This window comes from Pieris rapae, chromosome 11, assembly GCF_905147795.1.
Source record: "Pieris rapae chromosome 11, ilPieRapa1.1, whole genome shotgun sequence".
In the NCBI taxonomy this organism is placed as follows: domain Eukaryota; kingdom Metazoa; phylum Arthropoda; class Insecta; order Lepidoptera; family Pieridae; genus Pieris; species Pieris rapae.
This window is the reverse complement of record NC_059519.1, coordinates 539,280-553,558: the sequence shown is the minus strand read 5'-3', so window position 1 is coordinate 553,558 and position 14,279 is coordinate 539,280. Positions and strand designations below refer to the sequence as shown.

General features: G+C 31.9%; 2 protein-coding genes across 9 annotated transcripts in view; both read left to right on the top strand.

The window, feature by feature from the left end:
* Nucleotides 1-4,626, top strand: part of LOC110991573 (partitioning defective 3 homolog) — a 50,708-nt gene extending 46,082 nt beyond the window's left edge. For 7 of the 8 annotated variants that reach the window (XM_022256968.2, XM_022256960.2, XM_022256961.2 and 4 more), the window contains one exon: nucleotides 2,798-4,626. In XM_022256968.2, the coding sequence (XP_022112660.2) occupies nucleotides 2,798-2,939 (142 nt within the window). In that variant the 3' untranslated portion in view covers nucleotides 2,940-4,626. The remainder of the gene's footprint in view (nucleotides 1-2,797) is intronic. The other variant, XM_022256964.2, reaches the window with a different exon arrangement.
* Nucleotides 4,627-13,473: 8,847 nt separating this feature from the next.
* Nucleotides 13,474-14,279, top strand: part of LOC110991584 (diacylglycerol lipase-beta) — a 62,353-nt gene continuing 61,547 nt past the window's right edge. The window contains exon 1 of the mRNA XM_045630020.1: nucleotides 13,474-13,701. The gene's annotated coding sequence lies outside the window, so the exon portion shown is untranslated. The remainder of the gene's footprint in view (nucleotides 13,702-14,279) is intronic.

The following is a 14,279-nucleotide window of genomic DNA, read 5'->3' as shown; positions in this document are numbered from 1 at the left end:
AGGACGGATTTAGGTGAGGCCAACCGGGGTTACAGCCCCGGGGCTCCACAAAAGAGACTTCCGAAAAAAAGTTTTCAATTCTGACTAGTAAACACTTTTGATATATTTTTGTGTTAAATAGTAAAATAATTTAGTTGGTTTCTCAATAAATTATTAATTGAATTACTTGACTGAAAAAAAAATTAAATAAAATTGTTCATTTTATTTGGAAAATAACTCACCTCGAAATCCGGGCCTGTGGGACTAAATAATTAACTTGGTTTGACTCGAGAATTCAACTTTCCGTATATAAAATCAATTTACTTATAAACTTAATTACCTGTGACCGAGTTCCTTGCTATTGTTTTATCGTAATTATCTTTTAATTTAATTTTAATGCTAATAATTAATATGTAATAATAATAACGGAGTGTTTTTTCAATTATTTCTATATAGGGCAGGACGTTTAGTTATATCACCGCCCAGAAACCAGAAGGCTCGCGAATGCCCTGCAAGTCTCTTAAAAAATAGTACGCTGTTATGTTATAGAACTATTAGTCGAATTGGTTAGGAAATATTTCAGTGAAAATTATTATCTCGTTCTAAGAAAACCTAGGGCTAAGGATAACACGCGGGAGTTATACTGAGTTTCCACTCTGAGAGTAGGTACATACGCCAAAACGACTTTGTTTTATGTGTTAAGGATAATGAATTGAACGTAGCATTTATGAAATAATAAATTTAAAGTTCAAACATATTCGCTTTTTTATAGAATTAATTGGTTTTACGATAAATCAATGGTTGATCAAGCTGTCTTTATATTATTTATGTCTTACACAGATAAATATCTCAAAATAAATTAACATCCTTATTTAGCCCTGAGATTTTTTGTTTACGTAAAAACAAATGTGATTACTACTTGAACAGGATTTTAATTTTATTTTCGATTCCATCGAATGAAACTCACTCGCAAAAATTTCATACAAACTATGGTCTTGTAGTGTTTGTATAAACTGTGATAATATATTCGCTTGTATTTTATATAACATTTATGAAGCTTAAAATTGTTTTTTTGCTTTCGATTCAATTAGTCCGCAAAATTGTCGCCGGCGACAGTTGGTAAGTGTCTTTCACATTTAAACGTTTGTTGCTAATCATTTTATTTGTAATTTTAACTATCAACTCAGAGCCAATATAACCAAGTATCTAGAATTAACTCTCACATTAATTTTAGTCCGCTTATAAACCCAAACCGCCAAGGCACTCGCGGGCCAGATGGCGGTGGTGGTATCACTTTACATCAGATAATGTAGATAACATCGCGTTTATAGGCTATGGTCAAAGTTTTCAATAGTAGTGCCCCCAGTTTGAATTTTGAACCAAACTGTGTTTGTAGAAAAAACGACACTAACAATAAAAATAAGGTATTAATTAGATTGAAAGTTTTATTATAACGCATTGCCTAGTTAAAGTTTATTTAAATATCACAAAAAGCTAAAATGTTGACTATAGCTAACTTCAAGGTGTCGGTTTTTTGTGACGTTGTGGGCGCACATCGTAAACATTTACTCTAATAATTTTTCCCTAACGCGCCAATAAACTTTAAAAAAACTGTGGCGCTACTACCTTTTTAGGGCTCGTCCTCAAATTTCTATATCTGTTTCATGATCATTTGTTAAGTTAATAGGCAAGTAGATGATCAGCCTACTGTGCCTGACGCACTTTTGGTCTTAGGCAAACCGGTTTCCTGCCGATGCTTTCCTTCATCGCACAATACGCTCAATAGAAAGTCCATTGTTGCACAGCCGAGGATCGAACCTTAGACCTCAACGACGAGAGTCGCAAGGTTTGATGCACGATCCATTTACGAAAATAATACACTATGTTCACTTCAAACCCTACTTACGGCAGTATTCCTCTATTTACCCAAATTTGATCTTACACATAAATTTTCGGTGACCAAACCTAATTTTATTACTGGAAATAAATATACTGTTTTTTATTTAATAGCGTGACAAAATTAATCGTCTATAATAAAAACAGTCACGCACATAATTCTAACGAGATAATAGCCTTTTTCATCGAATTGAGTATGCCGTGTTAAAAACTTCAAAACCATAGATCTACTAGAGATATTTTATGTTGTATCCAGCCCGACCTATCGATTCGAAACCAGTACTATTCGCTATCAGAATTACTAAAAATACTGCACAAATGCAACAGCATTTCCTCATGAATATCTAATGAGCTACGTATATATGTATATAACAAATAAACATACAGTGTAAACTTTATATAACTATCCTACAGAAACTGGGCATTTTCTTTTGTAGAGTTAAACTGATTAAATCGTAGTCAGTTCGTGACCCAATTATCCACATATCACCATACTTTTATATGTTCATAAAAGTGAGAATATTCTAGACTTGCTTGAATTATATAATTTTATCTAAATATATTAAAATCGATATGATGTGACTAAAGACCAAGGTCATACTAACTCTTTTCCTGAATTATAAACAGAACTTTAATATATTAATATATGTAATTATAAATTAAAATTATTTTCTAGTTAGACAAGGTGTTAATTTGTTAGATTTTTTCCAATCAACAAAAACCTTGAATGATTTTATACAGTGTACTCTTGAAAAACACCAACGTATTGGCGAATTCAAGTCTTCTTCCCTTGACACCATCCTGGCCGTTTGCAATAAAAAAATATTTAAAAATTAAATATTCCTGATTTGCGTACAAAGTTTAATCATTTTTAGTGCTATTTTCACAATGTGCTGTTTATTAATAAATTAATTTCTCATAGCAGCAGTCGCCGCGGAATGTCCAGTGTTAGCCACTCCCAACGCTCATGCAGGGATCGGGAGATACCACGTCCACTCTCCAACTACTACGAGTATGAAGCTGCTCCGCCAAGAAGATCTGGAAAGCTGTCACATTATCATTAGCACAGTAGACCTCTTCTTGAATAGTCAATATATCTTTAGCAATGAAAGTTTAAAAGCTACTTATAGAACCTTGGCTCTAGAAATTAGGTTTAAGAGGAGTTAAAGAAGTCTTAAAAGATTTAGATTCGAGACTTATCGCGATTTATCTCTACCGTATGTTTTACACGTAGCACCAAGTCTCGACTCTGAATCATACAAAAAGCCTGAACAAGAAGTGTTTCAGAAATTATATTACTAGTGATAAAGTACTTAAAGTGATTTACATATTATGTATGTCTAAGCTAAAATGTTCGTCACCTTAGTTTCAAAGAAAAATGACGTGTTCTTACCACGTCATCATTGCAATTCGATATTTAATTGTTTTTTATCTTTTTCGGTTTTATATAAGATGCATTAATTGTTTAAACGGAAAATGCTTAATTCCGAGTGAAAATTTAATGGGCAGAAGAATCAATGAAATTTAGTTACACCTTAATCAGTGCTTCCCAACCTTTTTTTGTTTCATGCCCCTACCTAAAATTCTTACGCCCCCATATGTAACATATACATAGGTACATACATACATTTAAAAAAATTATTTTTTCATTTGAAATCAAATAACTAGTTCATTTTTAAAACAATAAAAAATCCAAATGATTTTAATAAAGATTTTTCTATATTATCTTAGTCAGATCGTTGTGTTTGATACTTGCTGCACAGAGATTTTTTATTAAGTTTCAATTTGGTTAGCTTCAGTCTCAAGTCTTCACGTTGTTATATCCAGCTGATTTCGATTGCCCCCGTTAACAATCTAATTGGACATGGGCCCCATGTTGGGAAACACTGAACTGAACTAAACTTTTCTTTCCATTTTATTTATAATTAGTTTGATAAATTATGTACCACTAAATATTTTCCTGTACCATATAACATTTCGTATAAATATGTTAAAATTTGCAAACATTGACGTCAAACTGATAAAAAATACCTTTATGTTTTGTTATTTATACAATTTCGTCATAATTGAAGATTTGCACCTATATTATTTTATTTATAAAAACTAAATTAAACGATTTTGATAACTAAGATTCATTGAAACATGGACTTAAACTGGTACTGTGTTTGTTGCTATGGTTACGATGATTCCATAAGAACGGTAACTATTTTTAGTCTTCGTTTTATTGCTTTGATTATCTTTACGCGGTTATGGGAAGTTATAATACTATTCCACCAAGTAATGATTTGGTTTTTATAAAGTAATATTATTACTATCTTAGTGATAGCGCTCTGTGGTTAATGAAATTTTGATCAGCGGAAGTAAGTAAGAGAAAATTCTTTCATACTATTTTCTATTTCGAGTATGTATTCGATAGTTAATATCAGAGTATCTTCGCGATTGTTGGCCTAATATTCCCTGAACACTTAGTAATAATATTGTAACATTTTCATGTCAGACGTATAACACGAAACACTTACGACCTTGTGTATACTTACTTATAGTTAACTACACGAATACGAATACTATTCGGCGCTGATAAAACCATAAAAAATTCATTGTTACTATTCTACACTGATTTACGTATATTAAAGGTGTTGTCATATGGGAAGTGAAACTTAAATAAAATTCAGTCCAGACTTAGCCTTAAGTATGAATTCATAGCGCTAAGTCTCTAAGACTTTGTTAAGTATACCGTAATATTAAAATAGTTTTTGTAAGTTTTAGTTTTCGGAGGCATTGTTGTACATATCAAAATTATATTTCTTCTGATGCGTTAAATTAGTTAATTAAGCATATGTAAAATACATTCCTACTTATATTAAGACATAAATCAAAGAAGCTTTAAAGTGTAGGATATTTTTTATAATAGGTGTTAATTCCGACTGATTATGTAGGAAATTCGTTTGACATTGTATTTTCAATTTTTTCATTTGACCTCATCCGCCATTGTTACATAATTATCGTATTCCGTCGACAATTTGTGATATTATTAAGTTAAGCGTCTAGTCCTACTTATTTACAACAGCCGTACTCAGAGTTGTCCGTTAATTATTCAGTATTTAAAGTTCGAATTGTGTTCTTGTAAGTTATCTTTACGGATGGAACGAACAATGGATTTTTAGCTTCAACTGTAAGTAGATTCACTATTTAAAACTTAAGTAAAGTTAAATTGAGCAACTTTGAGCACGCCTGTTAGAATTAGATTAAAAAACGTTTATTTCCGATTTAAGTCTTTCTATAATCAAATTAGGAAGTTATGTAGTTTGCTCTTGATTCTATAAATTTTAAGTTTAAAATACACGCTATATTTCGCTATACAGCGTGTTCCTCAAATAAGTAACTAAGTAGGACGAATGAAACCTTAATACACTCTGTATTCACCTAACATATCTATTGTAAATAAATCTCTGTTAAATGTTAAAATATCGACATAACTATGAACAATTAGTATATAATTATAGCATTTTTTTGCAAATGTATGTAATTAAATCATGATTTTGTAACATACAATATATTTGTATGCCTTTAGGCGATCGGCCATGTACCTAAAATCAAATAAATGTTATACAGTGATAAAGGTTTTTGTTTTATTAACACTACACTTTATTTTAACAGTGTTAAGTACTTATATATTACTTATAGTACTTATATTATACTTAACTAAAGTATAATATAATAAGTAGTTAAGTGTTAGTTTTGCGTTCATGCCTTCAATCGCCTTGACCGATGAATTTTTATTCTAACGAAGGAAAAGATCGTGAGGATACTAGCATGTCTAAGATAAAAGACTTGTGTAAGCTACTGAAGGCTGATCATTTATGTCCGTGCCGTTTTGTGAGAAAATAAATAAAGATTATTATTATTATTCAACATTGATTACTAATTATTCTGCCCGTTTCTGTCCTTACCTCTTCAATGGGTTTAGTTCTACTGAATTAAAACTCACTAGAATTTCGTAATGATATTAGCATTGATCAAATTTGATTTAAGCATAATGAACTGGAAAGCGGAAAGAGAAAGATTATGAGACTGTACCTTCAGGTTAAATATCACTGCTGCCGGAAACAACCTTATTGCTTTACATTCGGCACTTTCAAGCGTCAACAACAAAACAACAAACAAAGCTACCATTCTTTAAATCGTACTAATACCCTAACAAATTACTAAGAATTTTTTAATGTCTAATTGAATTGCAACGCAGCATGATTTTGGGTTCGATTCTCTGCTAAAGAATAGATTCCTGATCAATTACAATAAACGATACTGGCTAAAATGTAATACGTATGCCATATCGATCGTAAAATTATACCTTTATTCGAATGCATGAAACTATTTCATGATGTGTCGTATAATTATGAAATTTTTCCACACGTGAGTTTCTTTAACAAAAGTAAAGGTTACAACGCAAGCCAGACAATCTAATTTGACCTTTCAAGTCTGGAGGGTCAAATGTGTTTAATTAATCTCCTTTAGTTAGGCGGATTTATCGAAGCATACATCAATTATATTTATTTTTCGGAAATTAAGCCTGTTCTGATTCTGATCGTTACAACAAATATTTGTCTTTATTAGCTTTAATATTCTTTAACTCACAGCGAATTAATTCGTGTAGTTTTTATGATTATCCAATATTCATATGGACTTACTTTGTATAAGTTCTTCTATTCCGGCGTGGTACGAACCCCAGCTCGGATGATGGTAGGGTTTGGGAGTAACTTAACCACATGTGCAAACTATATACTAAAATTAGTTTATTCTAGGATTCTTCATTAAGATGGAACTGTTAAAAATAAAGTTTTCTTGTTATTCAAATCGCTGAGTAATTTCAGAACGAGTTACCAAGAAACTTCATATATTTAATTTTTAAAGTAAACAAAAACATTTAAAAGATCTTATTTAAATAAATTTTAAACGTTTGATGTGAGATGTGGACTACAATTAGGAATCGCATGATTCTGTGAGATAGCCACAGACGTTTATCTAAACGATCGCAAAGGGCAAGGGCATACCGCAATATATCGGTCTCTTTGCGTCCTTTGCGACTCTTCGTGATTCAACAATCGTCATGAATTTTCAGACGTTTTTCCTTTATTCACAAATCAAATTCTTGACGAGGCAATTATACGTTGTTATTGAAATATTAGGTAAATTGTATAAACGGTATATTTAGTGATTGTCGCATTTACAGTTTGAATAATCTTTTATGCAAATAAATAGTTTGTATGTAAACAGTAGGAAACTTTATACATTGTATATTGCCTTCTTTACGGTAGTAAATCATGGATATGTGACTCTAACACAAACAGAATAATAACAACTTGTCAACAAAGAATGGAACGTAGTGTACTCAATTTGAAACTAAACGAAATAACAAACGAAACAAAAAAGTAAAAGACAATACTAAACGAAACAAAAGTTATTTACGCACTATCCCATTTTAAAAAACTTAAGTGCAAATGGCCCAGCCACACAGCTTGCAAGAATAATGGCGGATCCACAAAGTGGAAAGGGCCAACAGAAAAAAGAAAGAGAGGTCGCCCTCTCGCACGGTGGGCTAACGAGCTGAAATAAGTTGCTGGAGAAGATTGGGAGAAAAATGCTTAAGGTACGAGTAAGAGAGATGGAGCCAGTTGGAGGCCTATACTAAGAGGTCCCTAAAAAGAATATACATAATTTATTTATTTTAATAGTAAGTATATTTTGTAAGGTTTTCAGTGAGTAAATAAGACTTAATTATCATTAGTAGGATACTAGCGAAATTATCTGTTTAGTTGTATAAAGAAGTCAATCTGACTCTTTTTCAGATTTTTTTATGTACTCAAATGTGTATCGTACCAGAACTTCGGTTATCCAAAGCTACGCTGGTATATTCACAGCTAAGTTCAAGGACACACTAAAAATGACCAGTATTGGTGGAAGAAACTACAATTGTGTGCTTTTAAAAAATGAGCGTAACCTAAACCGCCATATAAAGCAAATTTATCTTGATTATTGTTATTTTGTGTGTTTTGTTAGTAATACATGTTATATGTTTGTCTAAATTAAAATAAACAGTTAACATAAGTCAATGATCTCCGATGGCAATATATTCAAAACAAGAAATAAAAATCAAGAGACGCGAGTGGAAAGTCTCCATTATACTAAACCCAACTACATTCAGAATTATTCCAAGCCGTTGAATGTAATCTTGAGTTGTGGGTCCACAGAAGGCTGTATACAGCCTGCGTAAATCCCTATGACGTCAAAGCGTAAGGTCATGGTAATTTCAAGATGTTGACTATAATAAATTGTCGCTTAAATGACTAATGTTCTAAGTAATTCTTCTTGTAAAAAGCAAAACCTTGATTTTTTTATTGCAAATAATATACTTTTTCATTACGATTATGCGCAGAAAGATTTTAGGTTACTTAGATATTTAAAATAATACATTAAATATAAATAAGGAAAGGATTCACGAACACGGGTAAATGGTAAGTTCAAATAAAATGTGTTTTTTTTAGATTACAGCTAACAAGTTTTTCAAAAGCATACAACGCAATAAGATATACAAAAAACTTAAGTGACTGTCTAGCTTTGAAAATATTATTATTAATATTAAAGAAAAGACACTTTTGTATTTTGGACAAAAATTTAAAACTAATTTATCAACGACGTGGGAAATTGCATCACATTTTTTTTTAATATTAATTCTACTGACCTCTAACATAAGCTTTTAGCTAACACGTAGTCTACGTATATATTAGTCTTTTATTTAATTTAACTCTCACTGGTGACTTAAAAATACTGTTTGTCACAGTGTTACAGCGCCGTAAAGGGCGCGTAGTTCACAGTCGGACCCCACAATTATTTAACGAACCCTAAGGAGGGTGGATGGATACTTAGTAGTTCTCTGAATGTAAGGTCAGCAGAAGGTTAAAGAATGTTTGGCTATCTTTATCTATAATTGTACTGATCATTTCTGTCAGGTTATATGCCAGGGCAAAGTCATAAAATAACTGTCAGTCTTAACAACTACATCTTTATGAACGTATAACATACCTATTTACTTATCGAACAAAACGCTTGTTTACTACTAAGAAATCTTTATTTGCCAGTGGTGACTATATTTATGAAAGAGGTCAAGGTGATCCCTTGTAATTTTCATGTTAACCTAGTTATTATTAACACCTCATTATGTAAATAGCATCGTGACCAAGCTTTGATTTACTCATCTTGTCATTCAAAGTTAACGTTGGATAAAAAACATCAACAATATATTATGTAACGTAATGTAAAATAAATAACGTAACATGCCTTTACGTACACTTAAAACATATTAATAGAGAAGCAAAAAAAGAGTGTGAGCCATCCCTAATTTCTCACATCGCAAATTAGAGATGTGATGATAAAACATTGGCGCTACCATCCTTGGCCTCAAATTTATTTATTTGTTTGATATTATTTTATACTACTCAAAGCGAGTCACAAGCGAGTGTTAATTGCGTAGATAGAAAGAAAAATCCGGCACTGCACATCCGTGATTCAGGGTTAAAAGGCTCAAGCCAACATTTTTTATAATATCTTTACTTGTTGCCTTAATTTTTTTATATAAATCACTGAAGACGTTTTTTTCTACAAGCTCTGAAGTGGCATTAGTATTCATTTATTATTTAGTAGTTAGATTAGTAATCCATGTATGTTTAATCCTGTCATCAGAAAGATAAATTTTACTGCCATTTATAAAACCTATTAAAATTAGGACAATCAGATACTTTTGAAGATATGTTATAGAAAGGATATACATGTGTGAAAATGACATGAGAACTTAAGAAAACCACCAGATACAGATTTAAACCAGATCCATGCAACTTCTTCACTGTAAATAAAGCAATTTATAATAATGATAGTAAATGACTCAGCGAAAGGTTTCCATGGAGTTGTCGAAAATGTCCACTGAATTGTTCATCACAGTTTTATTGTAAATCCGACACAATCTGTTACAAGGCCTATTAAACGATGATCACAAACGTGAGACAGGCGTGTAAAAGGGATATTTGTTTCTAATCAACAGTTAACTGTAAGTTTTAGTGGATGCAGCAAGCAATTCCGTATGAATATCACTATTTATTATCTTGTATACAATACAGCCGCAATTCGCAATTCACGTGAAATGATGTCAAATCTTTTAAGGCAAAATTCTAATACACTGCGAAAATATGTTAACGCGAGATAAAAGTATGATTATCGTCAAACTAGGTTAAAAATTGAAAATATAAATATAACTTAGAATATTAAAGAAATGAGAATTGAATTTGAAAAGTAATTGATCTATCTTATATCATTATTATATTTTGATTTGAGGGTTCAAGTGCACAGGCGCTATTTAAAGATTTAAATTGGCACCTGCTCGATAGTACTGGTGACCCTAAATCTGGTGCTTTCTTCGCTCAACGAATAAGTATCGCAAAACAGCTAAGAAAAGCTATTAGTTTTAAAGGTACACCACACCAGAGGCTTATTGAAATCTTTATAATATATAAATCTCGTCACGGTGTTTGTCCGCGATGGACTCCTAAACTACTTAACCAATTTAAATTAAATTGGCACACCGTGAGCAACCTGGTCCAACTTAAGATATAGGAAAGCTTAGATCTTTAATTATAGTCGCAATTTTATTTTATTGCAAATTATTTGATACAATTTTAACAGATGGCGCTGTGTTAAAAGTACCAACGTTTCACATATTAAGCTCTCCTACCGTTTCCCTGGAATAGTTTACTACTATGTAATATAACAAAAACCCTAGCCACAGCAACGCTTGGCCGAGTCTGCTAGTTTATTATAAATTTCTATTTAATCATTTATAATTGGTATATAGTTTAAGATTGTATTAAATGTTTCGAGATTATACGAGTATATTGTTATAATTATTAATGTCCTGTTAAAAATGTTAGTTTATTGTAACTACAAAAACACTAGCCATCGAAGAAGCAGCGAACAATAGCTGATTGTCTACCTGGGCTATGGCTACGATAAACATAATGTATTCTTTCAAATTATAATAAATATCTTTTTAGACAAAATTTTGGGTCGATCGATTGGATTATAAAAACGATCAAAATTGTTTTTGAGTCTGCATATTATGCATTGTGATGAAATATGTATCACTACGTGGCACCTTCAGAATTAATTAATGTTTACATACGTTAGACTTGTTAGATTTCTAAGCAAGGTCTCGGCTCCGAAGGAAATGTTGAGTAATCCGCATTCCGTCTGTAAATTAGGAAAGAGTCAAACAATTTGATATCATTTTCTATTCAAATCCCAATTGTACGTCGTATTCTTTATGTCGCATCACTGCTACCCTGCAAGTGATAATTAAATTTGCTAAGTTGGTAGCTGGTTCAGCGCAGCCGGCGTGTCTCTCGTTATTTTTATCACTGCATATGAGCTTCCCTCAATATTTTATAAAATTAGAAAAAGTTTTTCAGAATAAATTTATGAAGTCTTGAAACCGTTTTTATTGAAATTAAATTCAGTATTTAGGAAAATTTTAAAGGGCTACCCGGTCTAGTAAGGGATTTATTGGATCTCAAATCATTTTAAGATTCAACCACATTCTATACGCGATAGACAAATTTCTTTAATCTCATGCAAACTGATAGTTTCCATAAATATTTTAGCTTTTAGTAACCTACATTTTAAGTTGATTTCTGTAATAATATTGCTATTTTTATTGCACACTTTAAATTTATTTACTTTAATAAGTCAAAGTCAAATCATTCATTTGCATAAAGCCTAATAAAAATACACCTTTAAAGTCAAAATTACAAGTAAAAATATAAAAAAAAAATGACTTAATACCCCTTTCAAAAGGTAGTTTCATATAGAGAATGGGCAAGAAATTCCATACTTACTCATTTACAATCGTTTATAGAATATTTTGTATACATTAATTTGATTTTCCTAATATTTATTACAAATATTAAGCGGGTAATTTATGTGATTTACCGATAAAACCTCGAAATCCGGCAACAAAACGAATATATCTATTATAACCGGTTTCTACAATAATGTACTGAATTCCTGCCCTAATGCGGAAAATTATAACCTAACCTAGCACAGTCAAATACATAATATATTATAGAGATGAGCTTAGTGATGTATGTAAAGTCTCCAACGCGGTGTTAAATCAAGTATATAATGTACATTAAAATTTACATTTACTATATTATACTGTACTAAATTTACATTTACTACTATTTATATATCAAAATAAGTTACTATACAGACTCCACCAATGCGGTATCTATTTATATTGACAGCACATTAGATTCATAGAAAAAAAACAAACCAACACACGGAATAGAAAGATTCCGTTATGTGAACTGACAATAATTAAAAAAAGATATTGTCTAGGTATGTGATGTTTGAATTAAAAACAATAAAAAGGTAATAGGTCCTCCAATATAATTTCTAAAACGACACACAATATAAAATTTTCAATAAAAAAAAACAGAGTCATCCCCATCTTTTTCCAAACTTCGTTTCTATTCAATCATGGCTAGTTTTATGGAGCCCAAAAATTATAGCACATTAATTTGGCTGAGACCTGTTTCTAGCGAATTTATTAAATATTGTTCATTTTATGAGCTATTTAAATAAAAATCATTTGGTGTTTACTTGATTTTTGTACCACAAATTGCTTCCTTCAAAGGGAAAGAATTAGCATCATTTGTGAAATTTATTTCCATGGTTAAATATAATAGTTTGTAAAAAATAAACGATTACCTTAGCTTTTAACTTTAAATTAAGTTCTATATCGTAATTGCATTAGAAAACCTGGGACACGCTATCGAGTTGGGGTCCTTCAAAGAAAGAGCCTTATATTTTTAAAAGACCAGCAACACACTTGCGAACCTCCTGGCAATGTGATTGTCACTTAACATCAGGTGAGCATCCAGCCCGTTTGACTCCTGTTGGATAAAATATATGAGAGAGACGCTGGTTAGAAACCGTTGGAAACAGATTGTCCACTTCACATCTTTCCAGGTTGACTACGACGTACAGACATGGGCTAAATACAATAAATGTCATTGGGCTATAAAATGGCGTGTAAAAAATAATTCTGCTTTTAGCCGTCGCAATCCAAACTTCAATGTTAGTTTCCAAATTGAAATCGCTATCGCTATTGTCAGTAACAAAGTACTCCCGTACCCGTACTCAGTAAGTACCGCAACATGTCAGTAAATATCAATTATCGAAAGCACTTAAGCGAATACTTCACGCAACGCAGCGACTTGTATATGACCTGTCTTCAGCCAATGGCATATCCGGGAAATATCTGAATCCCCGTGCGGCTTTTGATTATTTCTTTACAAAAAGCATACATATTTCGTTAATCATCCGACCGTTTCTCCAAGGAAAGTCCACAATCAAGATATACTTATACATTTAGGTACCAAATCTTTCATTGCGATGTTTGCGGAACCAGTATTACGAAAATGCACGCGAGTGGTCTTTTCTAGGGCGTCAATGTGACTCAGGCATCGTCCGACTTCCATTCGATGTCTCGGTCCGTCGGCCACAAGCAGTCTTGTTGCTGCCACGCGGCTAACGCGATTAACAACATCGTAATATTCTCCAGAATACAGTGCTAAGTGAAGGAATTGTGTTTGTGAAGCGAAAGCGACAGGATCTCGTGTGTTCCGTTGGTATCGCAATGAAAAGTGGTAAAATTATGAAATCTGATTTCTAACTGTGTACTGAAGGAGTTGCTTATGTAAATCTCTTGCATTCTAAAAAGTAAGTACATATTTACGCTTTGGTTTTTAATAAACTTTCCTTCGTATACACAATAATGATCAAATATGACCATTTAGATTTGAGAAATTAATTTAGTGATTGATGATTTCTACATGATTTTTACGTAATATACTTTAATGAAAAAAAATACTAATCAATAACGAATGAATGTACAGTTTATCGATTAGCTGCTAGTACTTTTATTATGCCATGAATTAATTATAAAAGGTGGCCATTGTAGAGTGATCACCTATTTAGATACTACTGCGATGCCTGATCACACGCTGTAAATTTGTTAACGCCAGTTTCATCACGAAGATTTCTTCGTACAATTGATTGCGCACGTTGAAAAAAGTCCATTGGTGCACAGCCGTGATTCAAAAGTACTCAGGGTTGAGTGGCGCTTAAGTCTTACATATACAAGTTTTAGTATAACACCTAATCATAAATTAGTAGATTAGATGATTTTTGATTCATAGCGCTAAATAATGTGCAATATGAGCACACCCCACATACATACCTTCGCTTTCACACCATCACAGAATACCTACAGTCTACACAGAGTGCAGTCTATCATT